The 27648-nt window shown below is 40.0% G+C and overlaps 2 protein-coding genes across 3 annotated transcripts; one reads left to right on the forward strand and one right to left on the reverse strand.

The window, feature by feature from the left end:
• The first annotated feature begins 180 nt into the window (after positions 1-180).
• On the forward strand, positions 181-18717 carry LOC131471436 (doublecortin domain-containing protein 2-like). The gene is made up of 9 exons (XM_058647989.1): positions 181-1067; positions 1614-1668; positions 4340-4416; positions 4607-4741; positions 4928-5077; positions 5756-5810; positions 6409-6595; positions 17077-17141; positions 17464-18717. Exons 1-9 carry the CDS (start codon positions 781-783, stop codon positions 18364-18366), a joined length of 1914 nt encoding a protein of 637 aa, XP_058503972.1. The 5' UTR covers positions 181-780; the 3' UTR covers positions 18367-18717.
• Positions 18718-20947: 2230 nt separating this feature from the next.
• On the reverse strand, positions 20948-26923 carry nrsn1 (neurensin 1). Of its 2 annotated transcripts, none has more exons than XM_058648697.1 (6): positions 26819-26923; positions 24303-24418; positions 24016-24108; positions 23737-23855; positions 23254-23441; positions 20948-23124 (listed from the first exon to the last, which is right to left on the reverse strand). In XM_058648697.1, the coding sequence occupies exons 2-6, from the start codon at positions 24396-24398 to the stop codon at positions 23021-23023; spliced, it is 600 nt and encodes a 199-aa protein (XP_058504680.1). In that variant the 5' UTR covers positions 24399-24418; positions 26819-26923; the 3' UTR covers positions 20948-23020. The 2 variants fall into 2 exon arrangements, with proteins under 2 accessions (XP_058504680.1, XP_058504681.1); XM_058648698.1 differs by having other exon boundaries at positions 24303-24415; positions 26819-26921.
• Between the last annotated feature and the right edge of the window lie 725 nt (positions 26924-27648).

A 27648-nucleotide genomic window follows, 5' to 3' on the forward strand; every position in this document is an offset into this window, starting at 1 on the left:
TGGCGCAACACCTCCTCAAAACAAACATGTTTTTTGTTCTACTTTCACCGGCAGCTCGGGTTCGCATGTTGGTCTCTAGATGCCCAATTAACTTTGTAGCGGTGCTGTTGCAGAGTTTAGCGCCGTTTAAGTGTTTGATTTTTCCCCCTCTCTGCGCTCACACGGCTCCGTGTGCATTTCGGGGGTATGTTTCCTGCACAAAGTCGTTGTGATTTGAATTAAATAATGTCTTCTCTCTCTCTTTTTTTTTTTTTTGAACCCTTCTTGAAATGATGACTTGCTATAGGCCACCTGCTGATTAAATGTGAGTGAGTGAGTTCCCTGGTAATCGTTGGGAGAACAGCGGCGTGTTCCCATAGATACTTCCCAACAGATGAGCTCTCATGACACTCGTGGGAGAAACAAACACGTTTGGTTCCTCGCCATCACCTGCTGTGTGGCGGAGTAAAGGACGCGGATGCAGCAGCAGCAGCAGCAGACTGGGATTGTGCAGCGTGCATGGATAGTTGACATCTCTAACCGGGATCGCATGTGGTCTTATTTCTGTCCATCCTTCACCTGCAGCTCCGTGTGGACACTTTTCTGTCCAGCGCTCAGCTCCACTTTATAACGGTTTGGCCAGCATGGAACAGCCTTAATGTCATAATAATAATAATAATAATAATAATAATAATAATAATGGCCTGTAACCTTTTCTCTCGCTGCTGGGATCAACCTGTTGCAAGTTCATACTAAAGATATATCTCTTCGCCGCGCGCCAGCTCGCTTTTACGCACGAAGATGGGCTCGGAGAAGCCAAACTTCCTGTCGCAGCCGGTGGTGAAGAACGTTTTCATGTACCGCAATGGCGACCCTTACTACGACGCTCGTCGCATCGTGATAAACCAAAAGAGAGTGTCCAACTTTGAGACTCTGCTGAGAGAGGTGACCGGCGGCATACAAGCGCCGTTTGGAGCGGTGAGGAACATTTACACACCGAGAGGCGGACACAAGGTGGACTGTTTGGAGAGCCTGCAGGGCGGGGAGCAGTATGTCGCTGCCGGGAGAGAGAGGTTTAAAAAGCTGGAGTAAGTAACTGGATTAACTTGTGGTCTAATAATAAATGTACTTTCTATTAAGTTTAATTAAGTTTAAAATACAGATGCAGATAGTTCTTCCTGTGGCAAAACATGTCAGCTGTGATTACTGTTCATTGCAGGCATTCAGATTCACTGTCAAATCAGCTACTGTCTACTTGACCTTTTGACCACAGCATGGCCTTAAACTTTATGACTCAGCAGCTCTGACTGGTGATTGCAGCCATGGGTTCACTGTATGAGATCAGCACTTGTAGAGAGGTTCGCTGTGGCCACAGGCTTCACAAAGGTGGGCTTATTTATGCAGCAGCAGCAGCTAAAGGGATTATTTATTCAGTGGTGTGTGTGTGTGTGTACTTTCACCATGATGGTCTATTAAAAAAATACTTTACCTACGGGAAGATGCAGAAGTGAATATAGTTTGTGCGGACTGTGCATACCACATTGTCGCTTTAGAATATTACTTTAGACCACTGTTCTGCATCATTGTTGCTGCTACTCAAGGCTGACTCCACTCACTGTGTGTTTTATTTGCAGTTACCTACACATTGGCTCCAGAAAGAGACGGTTGCTGCAGACTCTTCCAATGCAGGCAAGTGCAAAGTGTCACTTTTACTTTCTCCTCAGAGAGTTATTTCATGGCAGTCGGACAAGGTAACTCCCTTTTGGATGCAATCAAACACATCCTGTTTGTTCTCTATAGGGTTAATCTTTGGCATTATATAAACAGTTATGCAGAAATGGAACCTGTTTACATCCACACTGTCCTGGGATCCGTACGACCCCCCCCCTATGCCACAAAAGTTGAAAAAAATATCAAATGATTTAAATTGGGATTATTGTGTTACATTCATTTCAATGTTTGGTAGATTAATCTAACCTAGTGGCCGTGTTATTAAAGATGGGGTTTCAGTTACAATATCTTTACTCAATCCAAGTTTTCAACATTCGACACTGCAACTAGATGCCTGATACATGAGGATTTGCGAACATCGCCTCTACACGCTTGCCTCCGCCTGCAGTGAAAAGGGTTTTAAAGATCATTTAAGCGAGGTGTAATGTTTAGCTTTTCACCCCATTGTCCCCTGTAAAGAATCACTGTGTCGCTGTCTCAGTGGCTATGAATTATTCATTTATGGATCATAATCATCCCTCTTTTGGATGCAATTTTAATCACCATGCTATGAAGTCACAGCGTGAACAGGAGCGGCTGAAAGTTACACTGGTCTATTTGTCAACCGTCAAAGACGTCTGTGAGAGTTAATGTCATTGTGTGGACGCGCAGGGGAGATGTGTGTGTACTGTGACGAGCGAACTCTAATAACGCCAATAATACACTTCTGTTGTGACATTCATTGTAGTCACACAAGGTCTTTGTTATTCACACCACACATGTGTTTTTTTTTTTTTTTTTTAAAGGAAATTGTGTTTGACATCAGATAATCTGACCAGACTTGTCGTTCTGTGATTGGCGAGCACTGAAAGAACCAATTTAGTTTACAAGGACCTCCTCGCTGTACCCCCACCACTTCATCTGGCTGATTGTGGCAATTAATGATGAAAACTCTTAACTGTCCTGATGCTGCACATGTTTGTTTGTTTTTTTTTTCCCTGGTCATTATTGAATGTTGGTGCAATTATGGGATGTACTAACAATATCTTAAGGCTAACACAGTTCATTGTTCTATATGTACTTTGACCACAGCTCAGCATCCACCAATCATTTTTAAATTCCCCTTTTCCTTGACATGAGCAATTGTGTTCTTTGATTGAATAAGCTTTAGAGCACTGTGTTTTTTTACTCCCATTTATCTAACACTTATTATTATCATTATTATCATGAATAGGTGAACTACCCATTTAAAAGTGAATTATAATAAAATCTTATGCTTATTATTTAAACATTCTTTAGTCAAAAGTAAAAAAAAAGACAAATGTATTCAAGGTTAAGACGTTTATTTATATCGTGCAATTAAAACACCCATATCCCAACGTACTGTGCATGCTAAACATACAGTAGAGATACAATAAAAATGCAACAAATAAAAGTGAATACAGAGCACAAAATAAAACTGTGTCAGAAATACAGTGTTGATGAATCTCGCACAATCCCATAACCCAAACCCTGAAGCACAAAGCTTATTAACTATACTGATAACTATACTTATATAGTTATCTATCCATATATATATATATGTACATGTATGTATGTATATGTATGTATGTATGTATATGTATGTATGTATGTATATATATACATATATAGATATATGGGCTTTTTCCACCTCATCAATTTAATGGACTATACGTGACAATTATTGAAAGTAATTTAAAGTCTTCCCTTTTCTGAATATTGTGAAATGCATGTTACTAAATTTGAATACCTTTTATGATCGCCATTCATCAGACTGTGATTCTCTGGCTTCACACACAAACTGGCATCAGATTAGTGTATTTAAATAAAAAAAATAAAAAAATACATATTACATTTAGTAGTTTCTTGAGAACCCAGTTCACATCTTTCTTTTTTGTGTCTATTTGATACCGGCTACCATCTGTGACTGTTACACTATAATCTTTTTCTTTATTTTGTAAAATTGTAAAATAAATGTTACATTTCTGGAAATAAAAAGTGTATGTTTAAGAATAGGTGTTAATTATATAGTTTTCAGCTCAAAACATGGGTCACAAACTCAGGAAATAGAGCCTGTTTGTATGCACCACCGTACTTTACCCTGTTTTAACATTGTACTTCTAAGCTTAAAGCTCTGTTACCAGGGTGCACTCACAGATCCCAGAGGACCCCCGCTCTTATCTCTTTCCCTCACAGGATCCAATTTTCAGTCTTAGAGTCACAGTGGGTTACCAGGTTTTATTGGACAGAACCTGCAGAGCTCACTCTCAAATCTCAAATTGTATCAGGATTGGGTTTTTTTTGTGTGTGAAAGAGATCGTTTCAAAGTGTGCAATGTCCTTTTCTTTGTGGCTGTAGTTTTGAGGTCAGATGTGTGACACGTTTCCTTGTGTTTCTTGAAGGTGACATTTGTCACACCAAATTCCAACAACAGAATTCACAATCATTATCCTGACATTGAGACCACAATAAAAGAGTAATGCTTCATTGAACTACTGACACCCTTCTTGTCTCTGTGTCTCCAAGCACTGCGGCCTCTCGAGGATATTCAGTATCAGTCCTGTGGACCTCCCTGCCAACGTTCATATGCCAAAGACATTTTTTATTCATTCTCATCCTTCTTGTCCAGGCCAAGCCACTGCCACAGAATAGAGTCATTGCGTCGGCTCGATTCCTAAAGCCCATCAAGGAGCCATGTACAATATTGTGAGTTCATGTTCCTCCATTTCATACCTTTTCCCACCTTTATTTCCTGAAGGTTATTTCAGGGTCACTTACATACACTGTGCATACACATTAAAGTGCCCCCCATCCTTGGTGGTTGTTGTTTCCTGAGGTCATAGAGCGAGGGGATGGAAAGCGTTTAACGTTATCTCTTGTTACTCTCTTCTCTTAGCGTGGTAGCAAATGGCGACGTGTTGAACCCAGCAGTGAGGCAGTTGATTCACCAGAGGATGCTGGGCCAGTTTGACAAAATATTGGAGATGATCACAGAGAGGATGGGTCTCAAAGTACTGGGGGGTGTTCGAAGGTACCTGTTGATTTGTTTTCTCTCTATTAGGTGTTCTGTTCCGTTTTTGTCTATCTATCTTCTTCTTCAAATTAAATCCAGAAGATTACACGACAGAGGCACCAGGTGTTTGTCTCTTATAGCAGATGATCTCTCTTGGTTCTAAAGCATTATTTTTTTTAACTCTAATTTAATTGTGTGTTTTAGTCTATACACCTACGAAGGCCAGCAGGTGACCGATGGGCATCAGCTGGAGAGTGGTCAGCTTTACGTGGCTGTGGGCAGAGAGAAGTTTAAGAAACTGTCCTACAGCGATCTCCTCTTCCCCAAACCAAGAGGCACACGGAGGGTCAACGGGTAAACACTGCACCACAGACCATAGCATGTCAAAACACCGACATCTCGATAAGAACATGCAAGCTGATTGGTGATTTCATTAGTCTGATATTTGCTAATATGCTATCATAAAAAAAACGCCTGCCAATTAAAAATAATGCAATAATAAGGATTTATTTAGCTCTGATTAACTTATACCTTATGTTTCTATACATAATGTTAATATTCAAGGCATCTAATGTGACCAGAATAGCACGTTGTTTGTATGAAGAGTCTTCAGGAGGAGCTGTGGAAATTTAAAAAGGGAATACAAGGGAGAGTTGGTTCTTGGAGACAGTTTAGTTTGTGTTTATGTGTTTCACTGTGACAACTAATTACTCCTCCAGGGCTACTTCCTTCTTTCAAATCTCCTGAAAGCTGCATCCCTTAGCTCCAATATTATTCTAATGACAAATGATTTGCACATGAGTGAAAGTGCATGCCTTTTATTTATTTATTTTACAATAATAGCAGACAAAAAAAAGGATGTTGGTGCTTACGGTTTATTAAGTGCAAGTTCATTCAACCACATCATATATATATATATATATATATATATTTTTTTTTTTTGATGAATTGTGAAGTTGCACTGGGGTTAATTACAAGACTGATCTCAAGTGCATGCGTTGATTCATCTATTTTTGTATGTTTATTCTATAGAATGAAAGCAAACTCTCTTCCACCAATCTACAGATTCTCCAAGCAAAATGGCAATGTAAGAACCACACGAAGGTCACAGCATTTATTTAGGATACGCTTAAAAAAATAATGTTTCAAATAATGTTTCCCCACAGCCTTATGGTGTTTTATTCAGTAGTTAGTGCACATGGTCACCACCCATATTTGCAATATATTATGGAGGAATATATAACAACCTTAACCTTGTTAACTGACTTGGTTATGAGCTCTGAGTGGCTCTAGATTTAACCTTTATTTATCCAGAAAATATCTGTTGAGATTAATAATCTGTTGTCCAAAGACGTCCTGGCCAGGTGCAGTAATGGGTGTTTAAAAAAAAGAAGTGGAAACACATGAGTAGAGGAAAAATACAGTACAGTAGTAAACAATGGCTTGTTTTATAGAACAGTTGGCATAGACATGTTTTCTGTATCATTTAGTTAATTTGTATATAATAATAATAAGTCTCAGCTAAGTTAAATGAATCATTTTTGAAACACCCATGTGTCACTGTCATTTCTCCACCCCTAGCCAGTTTAAAATCCAAAAGAAAAAGTAAATGTTGTAAACACTAACCCAAAACTGCAGAATGCAAGAGGTTTTCTATCAACTGACTGGAATTACGCTTGTTCCAGGGTAAGTCCACAGTGCCATCCAGTGATAGTGGAGGTGGAGACTCTAAGGCCTCGCTTCAAGGTCACACCAGGAACAGCAAGGAACAACACTTGTCCTCCATCGTCAGAGAAATCTCTCAGGCCAGGCTGATGTCTCTCAGGAAGAAGAGGAGCGGACAAAGCATGACACTCACCATCTCGGACAATGGTAACATAGATTATGATTTTCTTTTTAAAAATAATGACATTTTAGGTTGAACGATAATAATAATAATACTATTTCTGCCAGATTTTCTCCTTTTTTGATGTCAGTAAAACTAAAACACAACATAATTATGTGCCACAGTATATTATTAATAATACTATTATGATCAGTCATAACAATTGTCACGGATTTTGACAATTTATTTTACAAAGGAGCGTGTGTGTGTGTGTGTCTTTAGGACCGTTTCCGGCAAAAACAGACTAAAAACCTGGCGAGGCAGAACCTCATTTCTGAGAATCTGTTTAAATTTAGGGCTAAATCATTTGAATTGTGCTCAGGTTTAAGGTTAGGCATTAACTGGTTAATGTGTGTGGAAGTCAGTGAGAGTCCTTGAAAGGATAACTGCACGGATCTGTGTGTCTGTGTGTGTGTGTGTGTGTGTGCACGTGGCCGTACATGAGTTATTGCATGTTCTAATGCAATCCAGAAGATGAGCGCATGATATTTCCTATAATACATGACAATATAATGACAATGACATATGCTGTATTAATTGCTACCTGGTCTTAGAACATGTATCTGCATGTCCGAACGGTCTTCGCTCATAAATAATTCCTCACAAACAGGACTATATTAGCTACAATATTATTTTAAAAAAAATAACAAAGACAAACAATGCATGGGTATGACATAATGCACGGTCTATGAACATTTATGTAACCAAGTGCACTCTTAAATGCCCACACAGTGGCACTGTTGCTCTACCCACGTTATAGCAAGACTTATTGAAAGTAGGTCTAGGATGATGACATTACCCACTATTACAAGAAATGCATTACGTCATCCTCTGGGCTTTTGCTCCTGTTGTTGTTGTATCCTGCAGAAAACTTTAAACCGCTTGAAACTTTTGTGCTTATTTGTGACGAGCGCTCCTCCCATGTTTGTGGTATTTTGTTGCTCTTGGGCCTGGCACATATTTTACATAAATGGCACATGTGTCGTCTCCTATTGTCATGGAAATGAGAGAGAAAGAATTTTCTAAGTCTTACAAAGGAGAACGGATTGTAGATCCTTTGCAGACTCCCGCTGACCTTATAGTAACTCATGCTGCTGCTGCCGTTAAAGCCACGTTACGTCATTGTGTGGCTCATGATCGATGTCGCCTGTTTCCTCCTCTGGCAGCAGAGTTGACAGAAGCCTGAAGGAGCGTGGAGAATTGTGTCTGTGGCTCAGACGAGCTGGCATTTTGCGTCAAAAAGAGAATAATTGTATTATTTGCCTTGCATTTTAAAATCAGCATTTGAAATCCGTAATGTCACCCTCAAAATCGCATGTGCATTAGACTCTGGCATATCGTATTATGGGCACAGAGAAACGCTGCATTATTGGTCCCCTTGGGTGACATTGACCAAAGATTAAATTAACAGACAGACAGCATGGGAAACAAGATCGGGCGTTAGACACAATTGTTTGAAAGGCTTAGAGAGCATATCACATTCTCATGCACCCTCCACCGTGTGACCTATAAAGTATTTTTGTATGAATGCTGTCATGTTAACAAGAGTATTCTGGTCTGGTTGTTGTACTTTGTCTGTCTCGAGGCATGATGGAGCCGGTCTGTCTCTGTCCATGGTACTGAACAGACTGTAACTGGAAGCCTGGAAGATTTTGTACATTTTAGCAAACAGCGTTTGATTGTCTTACCACAAATACATTCATTATATACCCATTAGCTGTCAGGGAACAGGTAGTATAGTGTCTTGTTTGTCCAGTTTAGCTTCTCAGTGAGAAGTCAGCGTTCGCATCGCCTCTGTTTAGCGATTTGCAGCAGTGCAACAGGGTTTGTGGTGTTATTGTCTCCTTGGGGAAATCCTGCCCTGTCTGGGTGCGAGGTAAACACACCTCGTTCTGCTGCCAAAAGGAACGCGGCCAGAAAAGTTGGCCGACTGGCAGAGTCTGTGGAAAAACACACAATATGAAACCCATACGTCTCTGCTGGGAAATTTAAATGAAGACAAAGATTATTCAAAAGGCGTCGTGCTTTTGTAAATGTATTTGTAAGAGAGAGAAAAAGATGGGGGAGGAGGAGGGGTAAAAAAAAGAAGATGTTTAAAGAGATATGAGAGGGTGAGAGAAGGAGAAAAAAAATGAGACGGACGAATGTAACTTGAGATTTCACCCTCTGTTCTGTGCTGACTCTGTTGTGACAGGGAGGTTAGATTTTTTTGGTGCGTGTCTGCGCGCGTGTGTCGCCATGCCAATCCCCATTATTCACTGTCTATCAGCTGCTGGGATGACTACAGCAGTTTCTGCCCTGTGTATTGTAAAGTCTCCGACTCTTCCACTTCATTAGAGTGAACACAGTGGTTACTGACAGCAAAGATGGGGCTAAGCAGTGTGACAGGTCATGCAGCAAAGGGCATGGAATTCATTTGAACTTACTACAATAAATACATTTGGCCTGACCTTACCTTAGAACATTGGTTGTCTCTTGACTCTTACCAATGTTGTGTTTTCCGTTAAAGAAAAAAAGAAAAATAAATCAATGTTCAGTTTGTGTTGCTTACCTGAAAATATAAACAAGATGTTTATTATAGTGCTCTTTTTCCACAGGGGCCTTTCTGTTTCAGTTTACTTTAATGCAGCCCTTAAGCAACGGGGAATGGCAGAAGAGAAGAGGAAAAGACAGGGAAAGGAAGAAATGACAGATGAGGGTTTGGGCAGAGATAAAGCAAAGAGAAGTAATGATAAAAGAGAAGGTTAAAGAAGAGGGAATGAAAGGTTGAGGCGATGAAGGGAGAAGAACATGATGAAGGAGCAGCAGAGGATGGGAAAAAAGGGAGCACAGGTGGAATCAAAAGGTGACTATAATGAATAAGCTTGACTTGGTGAATCACGGATGTTGGGTATAAAGAACAGGCACCGAGCTTTATTGTAGAGGGAGAGATGGATGGGGTTTGGATAATTGCCTTTCATTTGGATAATCTCGCCATTTAGAGTAATCAAAGCAGAATTTTACTTGCCTCTGCCCCTTGCTGGGGCCAAATTGCTGCTCTGAAAATCAACAAAAGTGCCTCATACATCAAGAAGGACGGACAGACGGACAGAAAGGTATGGATAAGAGCCCAGAGAGCGAGAAGGTAATAAGAGGGGGTTGGGGGTCTGCTGACAGAGAGGTGACTGCTGATTATCTTGGCCCTTACATGTCTTGTGTTTGTCTGTGCTTGCATTAATGTAGAGGCACAATATCACCGGCTTTGTGTGTCCTTTCCTCAAAATAAGCAAGTTTTCTTGTCGTATAAGATAAGATAAGAATTCCACCATTAGCTACGGTATTGACAAAGTATGCCATAAAGGAGCTGCTGTTAAAGACACAATTGTTTATGTGTTATGTGTTTATGCACTCCTTACAAAGCCATCAGGCTGAAACCCAGTGACACAACATGGTCTATAAAACTGTAGTACCTCTAGTAGAGTGAAGTTTAGTATTTAAACCTTAGGGTTGTCTCAAATTTACCTCAAAAACTTTCTCTTGAACTGTGCTGTAGCAGGAGCCGCTGCACTTCAAATCCACATGGATCCACATTATGCTTTTTTTTGTAGTCATTGAGGGATTTTGATTTGGAATCAGGATTTTTTTTGATTCCATTCCATTTTTTGAAAACATCTTGTTTTACTACCGCAGTGTTTTCAAAAAGTTCCAGTTCTCAATTCTACTGCTCAACAAAAAAAGCTTCCCGCCTCCGCCCGCCCGCCCGCTCCTGCACTGACCCAAGGACAACCATGCGGAAGCATATTGAATAGCAAAAAGAAGTCCATCTAAATGTCTATGGGAAATGAGCCTATTTCTCACTTGATTTACAACTTCAGTTAACATTGTCCTGAGGAGTAAACGGCATCAGTCACAAGGTTCTGCTCTTCAATCAATCAGACGTGATGTCAGTTCCCATTTAGTGGTAAATAGACGATAGAGCATAGGACGTGTGAGGGGACACCTGTGTGATTGATAGGTGGTATAGTCCAATGAGCATCTGGTTGCAGGTGAATTTCCGGTCGAAAAACCTTAACATGGTTCCGGCCAAATTCTGGAGACTTCAGGAAGTGGCTTCTGATTCTTGAGAATTTTTTTTTAAATGGAATCACTTAAAGTAATATTATATGTTGAAATGAAACATTGTGTGTAGTGTGTTCCTCGCACTCTCGTGTGTGTGTGTGTGCGTTTTTACACTTGCAGAGGCAGATCAACCATAAGTTTTGATACTGCTTTGGGGAATTAACCTTGTTAGCATATGTTTCTATAATGCCTGTCACCATGAAGCTGGGTTCAAACAGCCATGGGAGACAGGAGACATGCACACAAAGGGACCGTGTGTCTTAAACTGTGTGACTCTGTCAAAAAAAAAAAAGAGCCGAAGCAGCAAAGGATGAGTTATAGCATATTTAAAAGGAAGTTCTTAGAAAGTGTGCTTTATGTCTGTGCCTGTGTGTGTGTGTGTGTGTGTATTTGTGTGCCACATTTCAAGCAACGTGACCTTCTTTCGCTCTCCTTCTTTCACTCTTCCTCTCCTTTCATCTTGCCATTTTCACCACGGCAGGTTCTCCATGACCCTTTGATGCAGGATTACCGGATTAAAGAGCAGGGCGGCTGTGCTAATCTGTCGCGTTAATCTGTTAACGAGTGTTTCAGCTGTGACGCGCAGCAAAGCGCGCCATGTCATATAAAATATAATGTTCAGGTTAAGTGTGACACTGTCAGTGACGACATTCCCTCAACGTCTGTCACTTCTCATCTCGTCTACTTTGCACAGTTATTTATTTTTTTTGGGGGGGGGGGGGGGGGAGTTGAGGTTGAGCTTGTCAGACGTGCGGGCGAGAGAGTGATGGGAGCGTAGGCAGCTGCAGGGTTTACATCAGCCTATAAGACACCAAAACATGTGACATGGCAAGAGTAAATGCCTTCATTTATTGGTGATACAAGTGATAAAGAACAACGTCTTTGTGTTGTTAACACATTAAAACTTAATCCTTGACCTTTAATAATAATGAGCATCCTGTCTGACTGTGACATTATTCGGTAGAACTTTCCCGTGGTACCATGTCAAAGTCGCTTTGGCACATGACTGCACATAACGGGCATTTTATAAAGTAGCTGTTCACTTTATGTGAGGTACTTTTGTGCAGATACATTGTTAAAACAAACCTTAATTTGAAAAACACTAGAATTTAATGAATTTAAACCAGATGCCTGCATGGATCTGCTTTGCAGTGCCTTCAGAAAAAAAAAAAAACGCTTGTTATGTTATGGTATGTTCGTAGCAAGTGAGCACATGTTTATTTACTCCTACAGATGGGTCTGATTCTTTTTATATACCCTCATGTATAAACCTGGATTACATGAGCGTATGCCGTGTGTATACGTATGAGAGCGAGACGGGAACAGATGAACAGCCAAACTGTCCAGTCATCCGATTTTAACCAGCCCGACTGCCCTGCTCTGCGCAACATTGCCATAAACTTAATAAACTCAATGCCACATGTGCCTCTCATGGTCATGGTAGCTGACCATACAGTCATTAAATGTTTTAACAGGACCCTGGTCAGAGACTGAAGCATGATTGCTGAGTGGCAACATTTCATAATTACCATTCAGAATTACTGCCCATGTTGTTTTACACTCTACCATAACTCAGGCATGTGCTGACTGGGCTAAATCAGACTCTTTATACCTAAGCAATATACCACCCTTTATGGTGATATGCAGTGAGTGTTGTGTAGAGTGATTTAGATACATTAAGTAGTGTGTCAAGGATTTAGTGTTTATTTAACACTACAGCACTATTCCACTGGAAGTCAATTTGCCTCGCGGTGGCCGTGTCACTTGCGCTTTGCTCTATCGGCATAAATACTCTGTTTATTAAAGCGGTGATTTGTGTTTGTGCAGGACTGCATCATCTCTGCTTCTGAGAGAATTAAGATTCTGCTGTTGTGCAGAAAAAAAAAAAAACAACAACGACGCATTGACCATGACGTCCAAAGCATTTCCAGGAACTTGACTTTCCAGCGCTTGTAAGGCAGATGTCAGCCTGCCAGAGGTTTGAATGCCCGAGTGTCTCATGATAGACACTGACCACAAAAGGGATGTCTTTGTGTAGTTCCGGCTTTGATAATAGAGGCTTGATTTTCTTCAGCGTTCCTGTGGTTTCAGGAAAATACAATGGCAAAACAACCTACTGTGATTAACCCACCGTGTTCAGTGATCAATAGACTCAAATGCCTACAGATGCAATTCTTGTACAATTCTAGTACGATAATCTCCTCACTAATGTGGTAACCTGGGTCTCAACAGTAGGCTTTTTTTTTCAATTCCATAGTCTTTCCAACATACACACTGTTTGACATTAATTAATTGATTCATTCATTCATTTTCCTGGATACTTACTCCAACCTGAACTACTACTAATAACCCTGAACCTAACCTTAACTTAACCCCAACCTCATCCTAACCATTCAACATGTCTTCACCTTAAAACATAATTATTTACATTATTAACATTGTTAGGTCCCCACAGTAATACCTGGAACACACACACACAGCTTTGTGCAGTTATTCTACAATGGAATTGACATCCATTAATTTGGACAGCCTTAAAAAAAAAAATTGTCCTTAACCTGACTAACCAGTTAATTCCTAGCTCCAACCTTAACCGAATAATTAAACCAAACTTAACCAGTTCCTCATAATTTAGGTATTTTTTTTGCATTAGGGACTAGGTTTAGATCTCCATGAGAACTCTTGGTCCTGACAAGGTCAGTGTTTATACCAGAAAAGGTCCTAAAAAGGCAACAAATACAAGACACACACACACACACACACAGATATGTCGGGATAAAAAACAGGTTTCTCCAGCTCAGTGACTTCACTGCTATTAAAAGTGCCATACATCTCCAGTGACACTCTGCATGGCTCAAATTGCTCCTGCTCAATTGCCATGAAAAAAAAAAAATATATAATCTTGAACTTCTGTGCTACAGATTTCCCGTTGAGTTAAGAACGTGATTGCGCTGTATGGCTTTTTCACATTAAATGCTTCCTGGAGGCACAGAGAGGCTTTTCAACATGACATCAGACCTCACATTTCTTTCTCATGCACAGCTGCCCAACTCAGAACCAAACATAGTTGTTTGCATAATATTCTTTTGCAGAAAGATACATTAGTATATCGAGTAAACAACATGGGTGATTGACTTTGTTCCTGCACACGATGCATGAGCCAACTCACTTTTAGAATCAACAGCGGTGTTACAACTTTAACAAAAGTTAAAAAGAAAAGATACAGATTGCAGAAGACCTATATTTATGCTGTCAAGCCATAAAAATACCTTAAAATGACCAAATATCCTACACGGAGGCTGTGTGTGTGTCCATAATGCGACTGTAAATCTGTTTACACAGTCACATTGTTGGACTTGTCATCCTTAATCAAGTCCCCATAACATAAATTGCTACATTGTGAGGTGAATACATGTTTTAGAGTTAGGCTGAGGTCAGTGTTAGGTCAAGGTTAGGGTCAGGGTTACGATTAGGTCAGTAGTTAGGGTCCGGGTTAGAGTTAGTCTCCAGGAAATGAATGTAAGTCAATGCAATGTCCTCTGAAGTCATGGAAACCAGTGTGTGTGCTTGTGTGTATGTGTGTAAAGAGCAATATTCTGTTTGTTGTTTTTTTGGAGGAGTGGGAGGTTGTTGTAGTAATGTACTACCTGCGATCACTTAATCTTCAGTGGTGTTTTATTACATTTCTGTGGCACACCAGTCATTTATAACGTTGCCTTTCATAAGAGTGGCAGTGGGAGCCATTTATGTGACTAATTACACCTGCTTACAGTTGCATCCTTATTTTACCTCTCACTGATGGATGAGACGTAGCGTTGCCTCTAAAATGTGGCTATGTGTGCCGCTGTTTGTGAGCTTATGTGAAAGAAGGAATAAAGTGTGTGTGTGTGTGTGTGTGTGTGTGTGTGCCTGTGTTTGTGTGTAATGTCTGGACACGGACACATTTCAAACACAAACTGCCCAACCGACTGCAAAGCTGCAACCTTAATCCACTATATTTAATGAAGAGTAAGGGGATGTTCTAAATGTTGTGTTTAATTTGATTTAGCATTTGCACGAGCCTGTGCCTCGTCCTCAAATCACGTTAAGATGTTTAGAGTTGTAGCAGCTCATCCACTGCCACTGCTTACACTCAGTCGCTCAGCCATCGCCGTTAATGAATGCAGGCGATTTCCATAAAATATTCTTTAAGAGGTCCGTTATTATTACCATAACGTTTCATCTCCCACCGTAGCTAAACTTCAATCAGTTTTGCATTTGAAATGCATTAAATGTCTCCATAAACTCTTCTAATCTCTACCTGAGTCATTTTTCTTCTTTAACTAGTGTGTATAAAGAGAAACTAATATTAAAGACATTAATTACACTGTCCCTGTTTTTTTTTCTCTCCTTATGCCGCTCACTTCTGATTGGAAATTTCAGTCTCGTCCAGTGTTTCAAAACAAGGGTGTAATTATGTTGTTTATCAGAGCATGTAGTTGTATTCCTCTTATGATATTTAGGGTTAATTATTCAAAGGCATTTGGTGCAGATGCTCACATGCAAACTGGAAATCCCCTTGTTCATTTTGCACTCCAACAAACCCGCCTTGAGCTGATTGCTTCAATGGGAACGTGCACGTGGCTGGTTTTCGAGTTGTGGTGTGATGTGATGTCTCCATTCTCCCACACCAGAATATCCACAGTGTCACTTTGCAGTTCTTGAGACACTTAATTATGACAAGAGGGCACTGGAAAATATTATCCCGAGCTGAAAGTCATCGTCTGGGCTATTATAAAGGCTGGTCATATTTCTGTCTTCCTGAGACACAAGTTTTAAGTCACTTATTTTGTTTGTTTTAAGCCAAGTTTTTGTTAAGAAAAATGAAGAAATGAAAGAAAATAACCTAGAATAAGCATGGCATTTGTAGTAAGTGATGTAAGTGAGTGCATGAGTGAAAGGACTAAGAATCAAACCAAACTGAAAAAGGCTCAACCAAAGGAAACGAAATGAACAGCAAAACATGATGACTCATTTCTCTCTTCTTTTTCTTTTTTTTATTATTTAAGTTGTTTTTGAGTCATTATTATTCATTATTTAAGAGACTGTTTCTGTTTGTGTTTGGATCGTGTGCAGTAAGAGCAACATTTACCTTGTGAATTACACCAGACACTTCCTTTGTCTGGTGAAGTTGTTTACTTGGCCTGAAGACTTGATGAGTGCTTTTTCCCTTCACCACCAGGTGTCACTCTTGTGCTGCACTTGCCCAAGCCACAAAAAAAAAAAACACAGCTGCTGAATGAAAGCTGTATAATCTCAACAACCGCCCACTTACTGGGTGGTGAATAAAAACTCCCTTATTTATAGGAGATATTTTACGGATTTCTGAAATGATGTAATGTGCTGTGATTGAGGAATTCAGGTTTTAGGATGATGAGCACCAGTCAGCACATAAAATAAACCCACTACACAAGAAGAGCAACATTAAATGAATCAGAAATAATAGGCGCATTGCCAATTTGTGGTGTTTTCACATTTTCTTATACTCAGCGCCGTAGTTTGCCGAATTACCTCTTATTCTGCTTCATTTAGCATTTCGGAGTCTCTTTAAAACTGAAATGTGCCCAGTAGATCTGACTATTAGCCATTTCTTTGCTGCAGTCTCGTTAGATCTCTACCAGTACATTTGATTTGGCCTCTTTTTTCACGTGTGAGCAATTCTGGCCTTAATGGATTACTTTCAATGATGGCATATATATATACTGGAGGGAGATTTGTTGATTGATAATATAAAAATGATAAACTTTACTTGTATAGACCCTTTCATACAAGGATTGCAGCTCCAAGTGCTTCCCAATGAAATTAAAATAACATTTAAAAAGAAAAGAGATGCAAATACAACAATAAAACACAGCACAGGGTGGAATGAAAAGGAAAAGTCCGAAGTCAAAAAGGAAAAAAACGTGTTTTGATGCAATTGAAATGGTGAAATGCAACACAGGATGGAATAAAATAGGAAAAGGTCAAAACCCTAAACCCTAAACTAAAAATGCAAATAAAACACAGCACAGGGTGGAATAAAAATGGGTAAAAAGATAGATTTTAAGTATCTTATCTTTTAAAGATATTTTTAGTCAATCAAGTAATTGATTGGTCAAACTGAATTTGGCCACACCAGGTATGTGTGATACCATTAATGTCTCACATTTCCACCAGGATGACACTATCACTCATTGAAACATGATATCACACAGCAGGATGAAGCACATGTTATATTAAATTACACTCAAACACTTAGAGTTGTTGTCTTTCTGGGAGTTTTTATTTTCGTTATAACCATCATTTCAGTTATTTCTTATGCTCAGTGACTCTTATCTTTACTCCCTGTTCTCAGACGACCAGGATTTAAAGGGCGATGACGGAAACACGGATGACAAAACCCCTCAAGACCAGTCAGCTGTAAGTAAGCTGTAAACTTGCAATAAACAGACACCAGTGTACATCAGTGTAACCCAGTGTTGTCATCTTCATTAATATACACTGTCAGCAGATACACATTATGTACGATCATTAGTTACATAGTGGTTTTATAATTGTTCTTTAATTTCATGTTGAAATGAACACCCGTTATGGAACATTAAGAGGCTCTTAAAGCGCATTCCTTTTCAACCTGTTGCTCACGGTGTTTCCAATAATTCTCCACTTGATCTGAAATAGTTCATCACTCTCTAGTGCAGCCAACTTTATGTTTTTTGCTATAAATTGCCTCTTTCTATGACAGGAACCTGCAGAGGAAGGCGTAAAAACTGAAGACGAGAAAGATGAGAAAGCAGGGGAGCAGGAGGAAACTGCGGCTGAAAACACCAACAAAGAAGAAGAAGAGGAGGAGGAAAACCAGGAGACAAACGGTGACAAAGAGGATGGGGAAGAGAAAAAGGAAAGTGAAACCGCAAATGAGGAGAAAGAGAGTGAAGTCACAGAGAATAAGGAAAATAAAGAGCAAAGCAATGAGAAAGAGGAAGAAGTAACGGAGAAGATGGAAGAGAAAGAGGCAAATAAAGATAAAGAGGGTGAAGAAACGGCAGGACCAGAGGAGAAAGATGAGGAGATAAAAGAAGTGAAGGAGGTCACGGATGAGAATAAGGAAGGGGTTAAGAGTGAGGAGCAAGGGTCCAGCAGTAGCACCAATGATAAGAGCCAGGACAGTATAGAGAAAGAGGATGGAAGCCATACATCTTCTGAGGGTGAAAAGGACGAGCAGGTTACAAACTCAGACGAGGAGAAGCGAGATAAAGACGGTGAAAAGGGGGAGAAAAGTCGTAAGGACCAAAATAATGATGTAGACACGGGGGAGGAACAGACCAAGACAGAAAACGGCAGTGACCCAGGCAAGACTCAGCCAGATAACGAGACAAAAGACAACGGTAATGACAGAAGTAACAGTAGCAACAGTAACCAGGAGAAAGACGGGAGGAAAACAAAGGAGGGAGCGACCAAAGAGTCAGGGGAAGAGGAGCGGAAGGAGAATGGAGAGGTTGGTGGAGAAGATGATGAGGTGGAAAGTGAAGCAGAGCCTGACATGGAGGGGAAAAAATCCACAGAACTCAAAGATACGGCAACAAATGGAGAAAAAGGTGAGGGTGGTGGTGAAGAGAATGGAGATAGCAGGAAAAGGAAAGATTAGAGGGGAAAAAACTTGTGTGTGATTGGATGAGCAGTGATGAAAATGGGAAGACATTTTTAGAAAGTTTTACATTATGATTTCAAATTAAAGCAGGTAGTAAAGCACATTTGTCAGAGATACTCACTATATGGCCTTTGGAAGTTTGTCCTCATAAGAAAACAATTTCACAGTGATGAGCAAATGATATACAAATAAAACTATAAGAACTTTATTTCAGAAGCTATTCTTTAAAATATTATCCACACCTAACAGACACAAAAGTGATGCTTATTTTTATTTTACATTAGGACATGATGTCAAATTTTAATTCCATATTTAAGACTCTAGTGGGGTGATGCAGAGAAAATTAAATATACACAAAGTATATATATGTATATATATATATATATATATATATATATATGTATATATATATATATGTATATATATATACATTATAAGTATGAATCCAGTAGTGCTTGTTAGTGATAAAAAAATATGCTATTTTTGTTGACTGCAATAAGCTCCACGTGTAACTGTGACTGTGTCTGAATGCCACATTAAATGATATGATAAGGATTTTAGTTGGAACACATTTTTTTGTGAAGCCATCCCATATTGTAATTTTGTTTAATTTATTTAGTCATTGTGTCTCATGGATATTTGTTTATTTGTTTTTTTTCTTCTTCTACCAAATGAAGAAATAAATAAGAAAACAAATGATTGGTCAATCTTTACATGCCTGGCACGTCTAACAGGAGCGATGCATCACATCTCTCCCTCGTCTCTTCTTCATCAGTCCGCCCTAAGTTCTTTTTCAGTTGCGTCTTAGTAAGTTTGGAAGACCCTGAATGGCAACAGCATTTTTTGACCCCCGTGCAAGAGGCTCGTGGTCAAAGATCCAATTGTGGGAAAAAAGCTTTTAGTGTTTGGAGCTGTGTTTAAGAGGGTAGTGTTTTGAGTTGGTAACGTAATGGTACATTCAGGCTTTTAGACCTGCAGTCGTAATATAAGAAGAAGCTTTGATGCAAAGGTTAGGAAGTAACAGAGTTGAGTCTTCAACAGCTGAGACCACGAAACAAAAATAATGCTGAAACACACACGATGAGTGTGGCTCTCTTTTCATGTCCATTCATGTGTTTTTCATGTGCGTCTATGTTTTCATATTAGGAACCCCTTTGTTGTGTAAACTGTGATTTATGTCCCTGTCTGTGACGGCCTCATTGAGATTTGGGATCCACGCATCGTCTGTGTGATGGTGAGTCACCATCCCACAGGAGACGGAGAACATGTGTGAGGAAGAGCAAATGACAGAGGACGACAGGAGACTCGGGGGCTGCTGTGTGTGTGTGTGTGTGAGTCAAAAAGCCTGACTGGTTGAGGCGATGATCCCTTCTATTTCTGGATTGATTATAAATTCTATATCATTTCCTCCACTGGTCCCTGTCCCAGTGTACATGTCTATGACTGTGTGCCTGCGCATGTTTTAAATAATGAATAATACTTTATATGACCGAGTACGTCTTGATATGAGGATACACAGAATTTTCCACACGTTTTTTTTTTTTAACTCTCGATATATATATCAATTTTATTGTGTTCTTTTAAAAATAGACAACTGTATAGACACTTTTGTACAGACGGGTGACTGTTGGCAAAATATCATGGTAGCAGATGCCTCCACACTGATGCTCTGTGGCATTTACAGTACAAAACAGGTCCCTATTGATTCTGAACTAAGTATATCGAGGTTGTAAAGAATCAATGACTTTAACAAGAGGCCTGGTGTTTCAGGAGTGGCTAAAATGACTTTGAAGTCGGTCAGGTGTCGATAAAAATGGGACCCAATTTGTGTTTTGACGACACATTTGTAAATGGAAAAAGAGAAGATCACCTCCTCCTCCTCCTCCTCCTCCTCCTCCTCCTCCTCAGGTGACTGAGAGTGTCGTTGCAGGACACGATGAGGCGTCATCAGTGAGAACAGTCATCAGGCAATTACATAGAGAGGGATATTATTGCCGGGCAGCAGCGCATAAAACCCCTTGCCGATGAGGTTAAAGTACATCTGAGAGTTTGGTGGCATGACACAGTGAGCAAATCTATTGGAACTGTTTTAGTTTTGGTCACATTGCCAGAAAAGAGGCAAATGCAAATATGTGAGCAGCTTTATTCCTTGATGAAAAGTCTGATCCCATGACTAATCCATGGGGTGCGACTGAGTTGTTTGAAGAAAAGGCATTGAAATGATATGACTCACATGCTTTGGCTGTTTCAGTCACTAATGTACATCTAGGACTTGAGAGACTTGAGACGGCGTCTTCGTGTCCATCATCAACAACCCAAATATGGACACTTGCAGAGTCAGTGTCGAGGCTCACTGAAGCTATTTTGGCAGCAGTCACCTGTCTGTAAACCACTCCAACCTCTATTTGTTTGTAATCACCGGGAGAATCTGCTGTTACATCACGAGATAATTAGTGACAGAATCAGAGGAAATTAGAGCAGTGTTCACAGACAAATTAGGAAAACAATCGCGGAGTGTGAGGCTGTCGTGAAGAACCCAAAATGTGGTCAAAATAAAAACAAAATTCACAGCATGATGTAACAATAAATCAGCACATTTATTCACCACTTACTAAACACTGAGCACACTGGAATGTCTGCTTATATCAGCTTGCTCTGTCTTCTTGTACCGTAGTTCTGCTGAGATGATGTTTCTTGATTATCGTTAGGGTGCTCGTGATGCTTATGAGTATGAGCCTGAAGTGTTGAAATGACACTGCGCGATGGAGGAAAGCAACACGGATGAGACAGAAGGCTCGGAGAATGATATTAAAAGGTCAAGTTACACAGGCATACCCAGCACAGCCACTCATTGATTTTTTTTTACAGACCAGTAATGCAGTGTTGTTGCCACATGGATTTGAAAGAGAATACATCATTTTGCACATTTTGATGACACTTTACTAACATTGCTCTGTTTCTCTGTGTAATCTGTTCAAAAGATTAACGAAATGACAAAAACATGTACCATACAGACAAAAGTCTTGTGTCAATTCAGGGACGTCCGTCTCCAAAAGGCTGAACCAAAAGGCTGAAGCAAAAGGAAATGGTCTGGTCCATAGATGCACTTCACTATTGCATTTGCCACTGTCACCTAGCAACAGAGCTACAGTTTGACATGGTGATCAACATGGCCATCTTGAGATTTCAAGATGTGAACGTCTAGTTGTTGCTTTTTTTCCCAAACAGAGTGGAAGGCTATTTATATTTTTAACATCTTTGAATGTTTTTATCATCGTCATTATATTGTTCTAAATCCTTAGTCTCCAGTGCACATTGAATTCTGGAATCAGCCTGACAACGGAGGATCCACCTGTTTGATCCTTCGTTGGTTCGGGATGAAAGGTCCCATTGGTTAGCTGCATTTAAAGTAGTGTTAGAAATGGGACAAAGCTTGACACAGACAAGCTCTGAATGCACCCTCTGTGGGCGATGCCCCCCTGAATTGAGACTCAGCTAAAAACAATTTTAAGAGCAGCAAAGGGTGACATGTTAACGGCGTATTGTGCTTGTACGTTATAGAAGTTACAGTGCGCACGCTCGAGCAAATCAGCAAGTTTTTAGATAGTTGCCAAATGAGAATGCAAATCTTTGATGTGGCGTAGTTGTTGCATATGTGGGTATGATCACATCACAGACTCCAAACTGCGGCTGCTTCCAAACAAGCTAATGGATGCTCACTGGAGAGCTGTGGGTGTTCTCTACGTCCCTGTTATATAACACATCTGCCATCACACACCCTTGCAGCGTCTTTATTTTAACATTAGCTTTAACCATCAGTGAAGGTGATTTTTTTTTTTTTATCAGTAATAGAAGGCATGATGAATTCTTTATTTACCTTGTTTATAAAAAAAAAATATGCTGTTTGATTAAGTGGCAGACTTTGCCGCACTGCATGTCCTGTCTGGTTCAATGTACCTTTCATCAGTCTGTCTGCTCTCGTCTATTGATCCTGCCAGAGGATTAACTGAAGAAGACAAAATCCGATTGCTTAACAAGACAGAAGGAAATGCCAGTGTAACATTTACCCACAAGGCTTGTTCTGATCTGTTTGTAATACGTTCTCGTGACTTCTCGTAGAAGACTCCACTCGGCCTGTCGTTGCAGTGGTGTAACAGTAAATAAAAATGCATGTGCACGCTACTAAAAAAGTATCCTCTCCGTGATAACACTCATCCTCTGATGCTGTTGTGTCTATAGTGCTTCTTTTAATCCTTTCTGTGAATATGGCCCAATCACCAACAACTTTCAACAACACAGCAACTGCTGCTGCTCTTCCCTCTCCAGCAGTTAAAAAAAAAAGGAAACTATAATTACACAACTACATATTTCCTACGACTGATGTTTCAAAAATAAAAGCTGATAGACTTTGTTCATCTAAGTTAACTCTGCACCTGTATAACATCAAAACCAAACGTTAATGTCAAACACAACAATGATGAAGAACCAAAATTTGAAGCTCAACAGCTTGAAGTGACACGTTAGCTGACCTTTCAAAGGAGAAAATACACACGCACACACACACACACACACACACACACTCGCACACAGTCTGCACTTCAATCAATCCTCAAACACACTTCTTGACGTGAGGCCTTTATTTAGGCTTCTGTCAGGTTTCCGACTTTGTATTCGCTGGCTGGATGTTCTGGACTTTAGAGAGTGTGACTGGCACCTTACCCTCGCCAGGAGTGGGTGCTCTCATTATGGGAGAACCTGCGACAAAAGCAATGTTCGCGTTGTAGAATATCCACACAAAACAGTGTCTCTTTTAAAATGAACTCTTTAGAAATATGCTTTGACCATTTAATCCGTCCTGTGCTACCAGAAAACAGAGACTCTTACCGACTGTTGCGTGCAGATCTGCCAACCTTTCCTTAAACTTCTGTTGCAGATACAGCTCTTCTTTGGAGTAGCTCTTGGCAAAGGCAGACAGCAGGAGGCCCACAGCCATGGAGGTGCCTCCCACACAGAACAACACAGCACCAGTCAGCTTACAGACATCCAGGGCACGGTTGAAACTTACAGCATGGCTGTTAAAGAAAGAAATAAATAAATTAATAAATACAGTTAGTTGAGAACGTTAATCAGAAGTATACCATATTTTTTGTGCAAAAAAAGAACATTTTTGTTTTTTGAGTTGTGGTTAATTATTTGAAAAATATATTTTTTTCATTATTTTAATTTTAATTCTTTTTACCATGTCTCAGTGAACACAATATTTTTCATTAAGAAAAGTGTTGTGGCAAGAAATAAACACATAAACAACTGTTCTTAAATCTAACTATAAAGACCAAACATATACATGACTGTGTGTTGTTTTCGTACCTGTCAACAAAAAGAAGATCATCCTCGCCAAATGCCTCAATCCTGGTTGGAGTGCTGTAACCTACCAAAACAACAACGAGGCCCGACAACAAGATCAGTGTTCCGAACGCAAGACAGACCTGCAGGGGAAAAAAAAGATTGGTGAAGAAGAGATTGTTTTCTTTGCACCGTATAGCACGAGGGTCGAATCTTGGTCTGATAACACATCACTGCTTGCAGTCTCTTGCATTTACAGTGTGACCTATGGTGGGGTCTCAGCCTCGGGAAGGTCACCCTCACCTTCCAGAGTAAAGAGCTCCACCTGCTCGGCGATCTCTGAATCTGAAAATCTTCATCACGCTCCCAGATTGAAGCTGTGCACTCCTCGTAAAACTGCATGGGCGAGATATTTCAAATACAGAAAATAAAAACCTATTAGAGACAAACAAACACTACAAAAAAAGAAAACAAAATCATTTGAGTGATTATACGATGAGAGGGCGAAGATAAGGGAATGAAGTAGAGAATGATGCCGGGTATTTTTTAGAGAGATAGTTTTTTTGTGTGTCTGTGTATGTGTTGTGTACCTGGTGAAGGTAGGAGCGGACTCCATACTGCTGATAGTTCCCGCTGGCTTGAGCTTCACCATACTCCGACCCACAGATTTCTGAGCAAGAAGTCATCCTTCACATCTGTGTACCTGCTTGAGGACACACACACATACACACACACAAACACACAAACACACATGCACGATTAGTCACTTGCTTTGAGGAAACCACCCACACAGTTTGTGAATGCTGCATAAACACACACACACACATTTTGTTCATTCAAACATTGACACATAAAGGCACTAAACTATCTCACACACACACACACAATGCTGGAGAGTTATGTAACACTTCCTGAAAGCAGTTCATTGAGATTAATGATGCGTTCTCCTTGTCCGCTGTTATGAAATAAGCCATGAAACATGACACTGGTCGACAACTTTGGATTCGATTTTGTGTTGGCACAATGCACAGTGCTCACATGCGCCACAGAAATCACCTTTTTAGCAGAAGATGCACACGGAACAGATGGCGTGAGAGCTTCAAACACAAATACAGCAACGTCAACAACGATTGGAATTTCTAGATTGATTAAAGTAGTTGATTAAATATGATGGACCAACAATCTGCAATAGAAACAAACAATTGCTCTAGGAAATGTTGTTTAATACACATGTGTAATTCCCTCAGCATCCATCTCTATTCCACAGCGCAGGGCCTCTAAACAAACACTGGGTAAAAGTGTTTCAAGTTTATAGCAGCGAGCCCTAAATCTTGCCTGCAGTTTCTGTTGAACCACAACAAAACTGGGGACTGGGGATCAAAACAAAGCATTGATCCCAGTGTTGCCAATATGTCTTCACACTGTTAATATGTCTCGCGAGTATAAAAGCCTGGACATGTAGCCTGGTAAAATATATTATGGTTCCACAGCAGCAATTCTGTGCTCTCCTGTCTCAGGTGATAAATGAACAGAAATAACTCTACTGTTGAAACAAAACCAGGCAGGTAATTGGTTTTGTGGTTTGTCAGGGTAGGTGCTGTATGTAAATCAACCAGAACTACTCTACTGGGTGGCCTGGTGTTCAATAAAGAAGCTGTGGTTAAACTATCTGGCTTGTGTATGGAATCATTTGGTTAACAAATCAGGGAATCAGATACACAATTGTAAACAACATCACCACTGTCTTGTCTATTGTTGTTTATCACTGAGAGCTAATGTTACAGTCTCATTTATCTTTTGAATATACATCAGGTTTTTTTGCAAGAAAGTTTCAGTGTCTACACTCAGTCAGCTTGATTGACTATGTTGGACTGAAAATGTCAATTAACACAGACATAAAGTTAGTTTTTGTGCATAGATGTGAAGTATAAAAACATGTTGAAGGTCAGCCAGTCTTTAATACAGTATGCTGCCATGGTTCTCTTGCAGCCTTTGTCTTTGCTGCCCTGGATTTCCATAAAGATGATGAGATGAGCAGATGGAGAGTGACTCACTATTGTGAATTACTAAACATGGATTCACACACTGCACTAAAGAAAATTAGAGGGTGTTTTTTTAACAGTCAGCTTACATAATATGAGTGTGATGAGTGAAATGTTGCATTAAGATCAAGCATTTAATCCCTTAGCATTGGTCCCTGTAGAAAATAATGTTCTTAAAGCTGTTGTTTCTTAAAAATTGCTCATTTATTTGCATCGTTTCACTCCCAACATGAGAAATTTAGCTCAGGTTTGACTTGATGTGACTGACCTTGACCTTAAGAAACCCGCAGACACTCATTTCAAGATAAAACAAATGAAATAACACAGAATCTGTGCAATCAAATGCACTACACAGACCTCGACCTTGTCTCGACCTATAACAAACTGAATAAAATGAGAATAGGTGACTGAAGTATAGAAAATAGACACGCAAATGAGCAAAAGGCGTCATAACCGACAGAGAGCTGTAAATGTGCCCTCTCAACAGCTGAACCGGGAGCTGGCCATGGTGCTGAACGCCATTATTCCCTTCCAGCTCTGAGCCAAGCAGGAAAACACACAGACGTAACATGTGACGCCAGTCTGAAAACAGATCTCATCCATTTGTCCCCCCCAACCCCCATGAGACGGAAATCGAAACAGATAATAGTTTCCAGGCGAATCTAGAGCAGTAGAGTTCAACATAAAGCATTCAATCAGGTCTTCTGAGTTCCTGACCACATGAAAATATCCTGGAAATGAAGAAACATCTACAATCAAACGCATTAGAGGTTTTTGTTTTTTCTACTAAGTTTCATTTTTTCACTAGAAAATGAAAACAAACAAACATCGTATAAGGTAGAATGTGACAACGCTAAGTAAAAAGAAACATTTTGTTCGACGCTCTTCTCCTCATGGAAGCTACTTCCAGATGTGCCAGCAAGCGGACGTCGTGTGCAGCGATGACACCGATGAAAGAACACTCGCAGGAGACAGTATGTCCCAGGTTTTTTTTTTTGTTATTTACGAAAGCAGCAATCATCGCGTCGGAAATATGATTAAAAATCATCAAGGTCATCATTTACCTGACATTACCAGCCCGGAGAGTGATCACTCGCTGCTGTTCCTTCAGCCGGGTCCCATCACTCTACAGTCACCTCTCGCTTTCTCTCTCTCTCTCTCTCTCTCTCTCTCTCTCTCTCTCTCTCTCTCTCCCTCTGTTTTTCGATGATTCAGATTTTCACGCTCTCTACTGCGCAGCCGTCACATCCTTTACAATATGATATGCTTTCATTAGCGAATATAAATAACCACGCTCGTGAAGGGCTGGGAGGATTATATATCTGGACAGGACACACTCATTCATCAGTTCAGATCAGTCAACATTCATAGATAGAAGAGGCCTGAATGGAAGGATAGATAGATAGATAGATAGATAGATAGATAGATAGATAGATAGATAGATAGATAGATAGATAGATAGATAGATAGATAGAAAGAAAGATAGAAACATAGATAGATAGATAGAGAGATACATAGAGAGATAGAGAGATAGAAAAAGATAATACATATTAACATTATATTCTATATTTTACACAAACATAATATTTGCGCACACCTAATAAATCCATGCTCTTGTCAGTGTGTAATAGATGCCATTACTGAAAATGAAGAGCTGCAGTGAACAAGGGTCCAGTGGAAGAAAGACACGTGAGTCATCTGAGTCCAAATCCACGACAGGTAGGTACACTACAGTGCAAACACAAGCACGCGCCATTTTCGAGAATTCCAGTCACATTCCAAGGCAGTCTATTTTTAGACGTCTGTGACGCACATTAGTGTAAGACACCACCTCAGCAGCCAAAGAAACACACTACACCGTGACGTAATGATATGCATGCGTATATATGTATAT

This window comes from Solea solea, chromosome 13 (assembly GCF_958295425.1).
Source record: "Solea solea chromosome 13, fSolSol10.1, whole genome shotgun sequence".
Taxonomy (NCBI): domain Eukaryota; kingdom Metazoa; phylum Chordata; class Actinopteri; order Pleuronectiformes; family Soleidae; genus Solea; species Solea solea.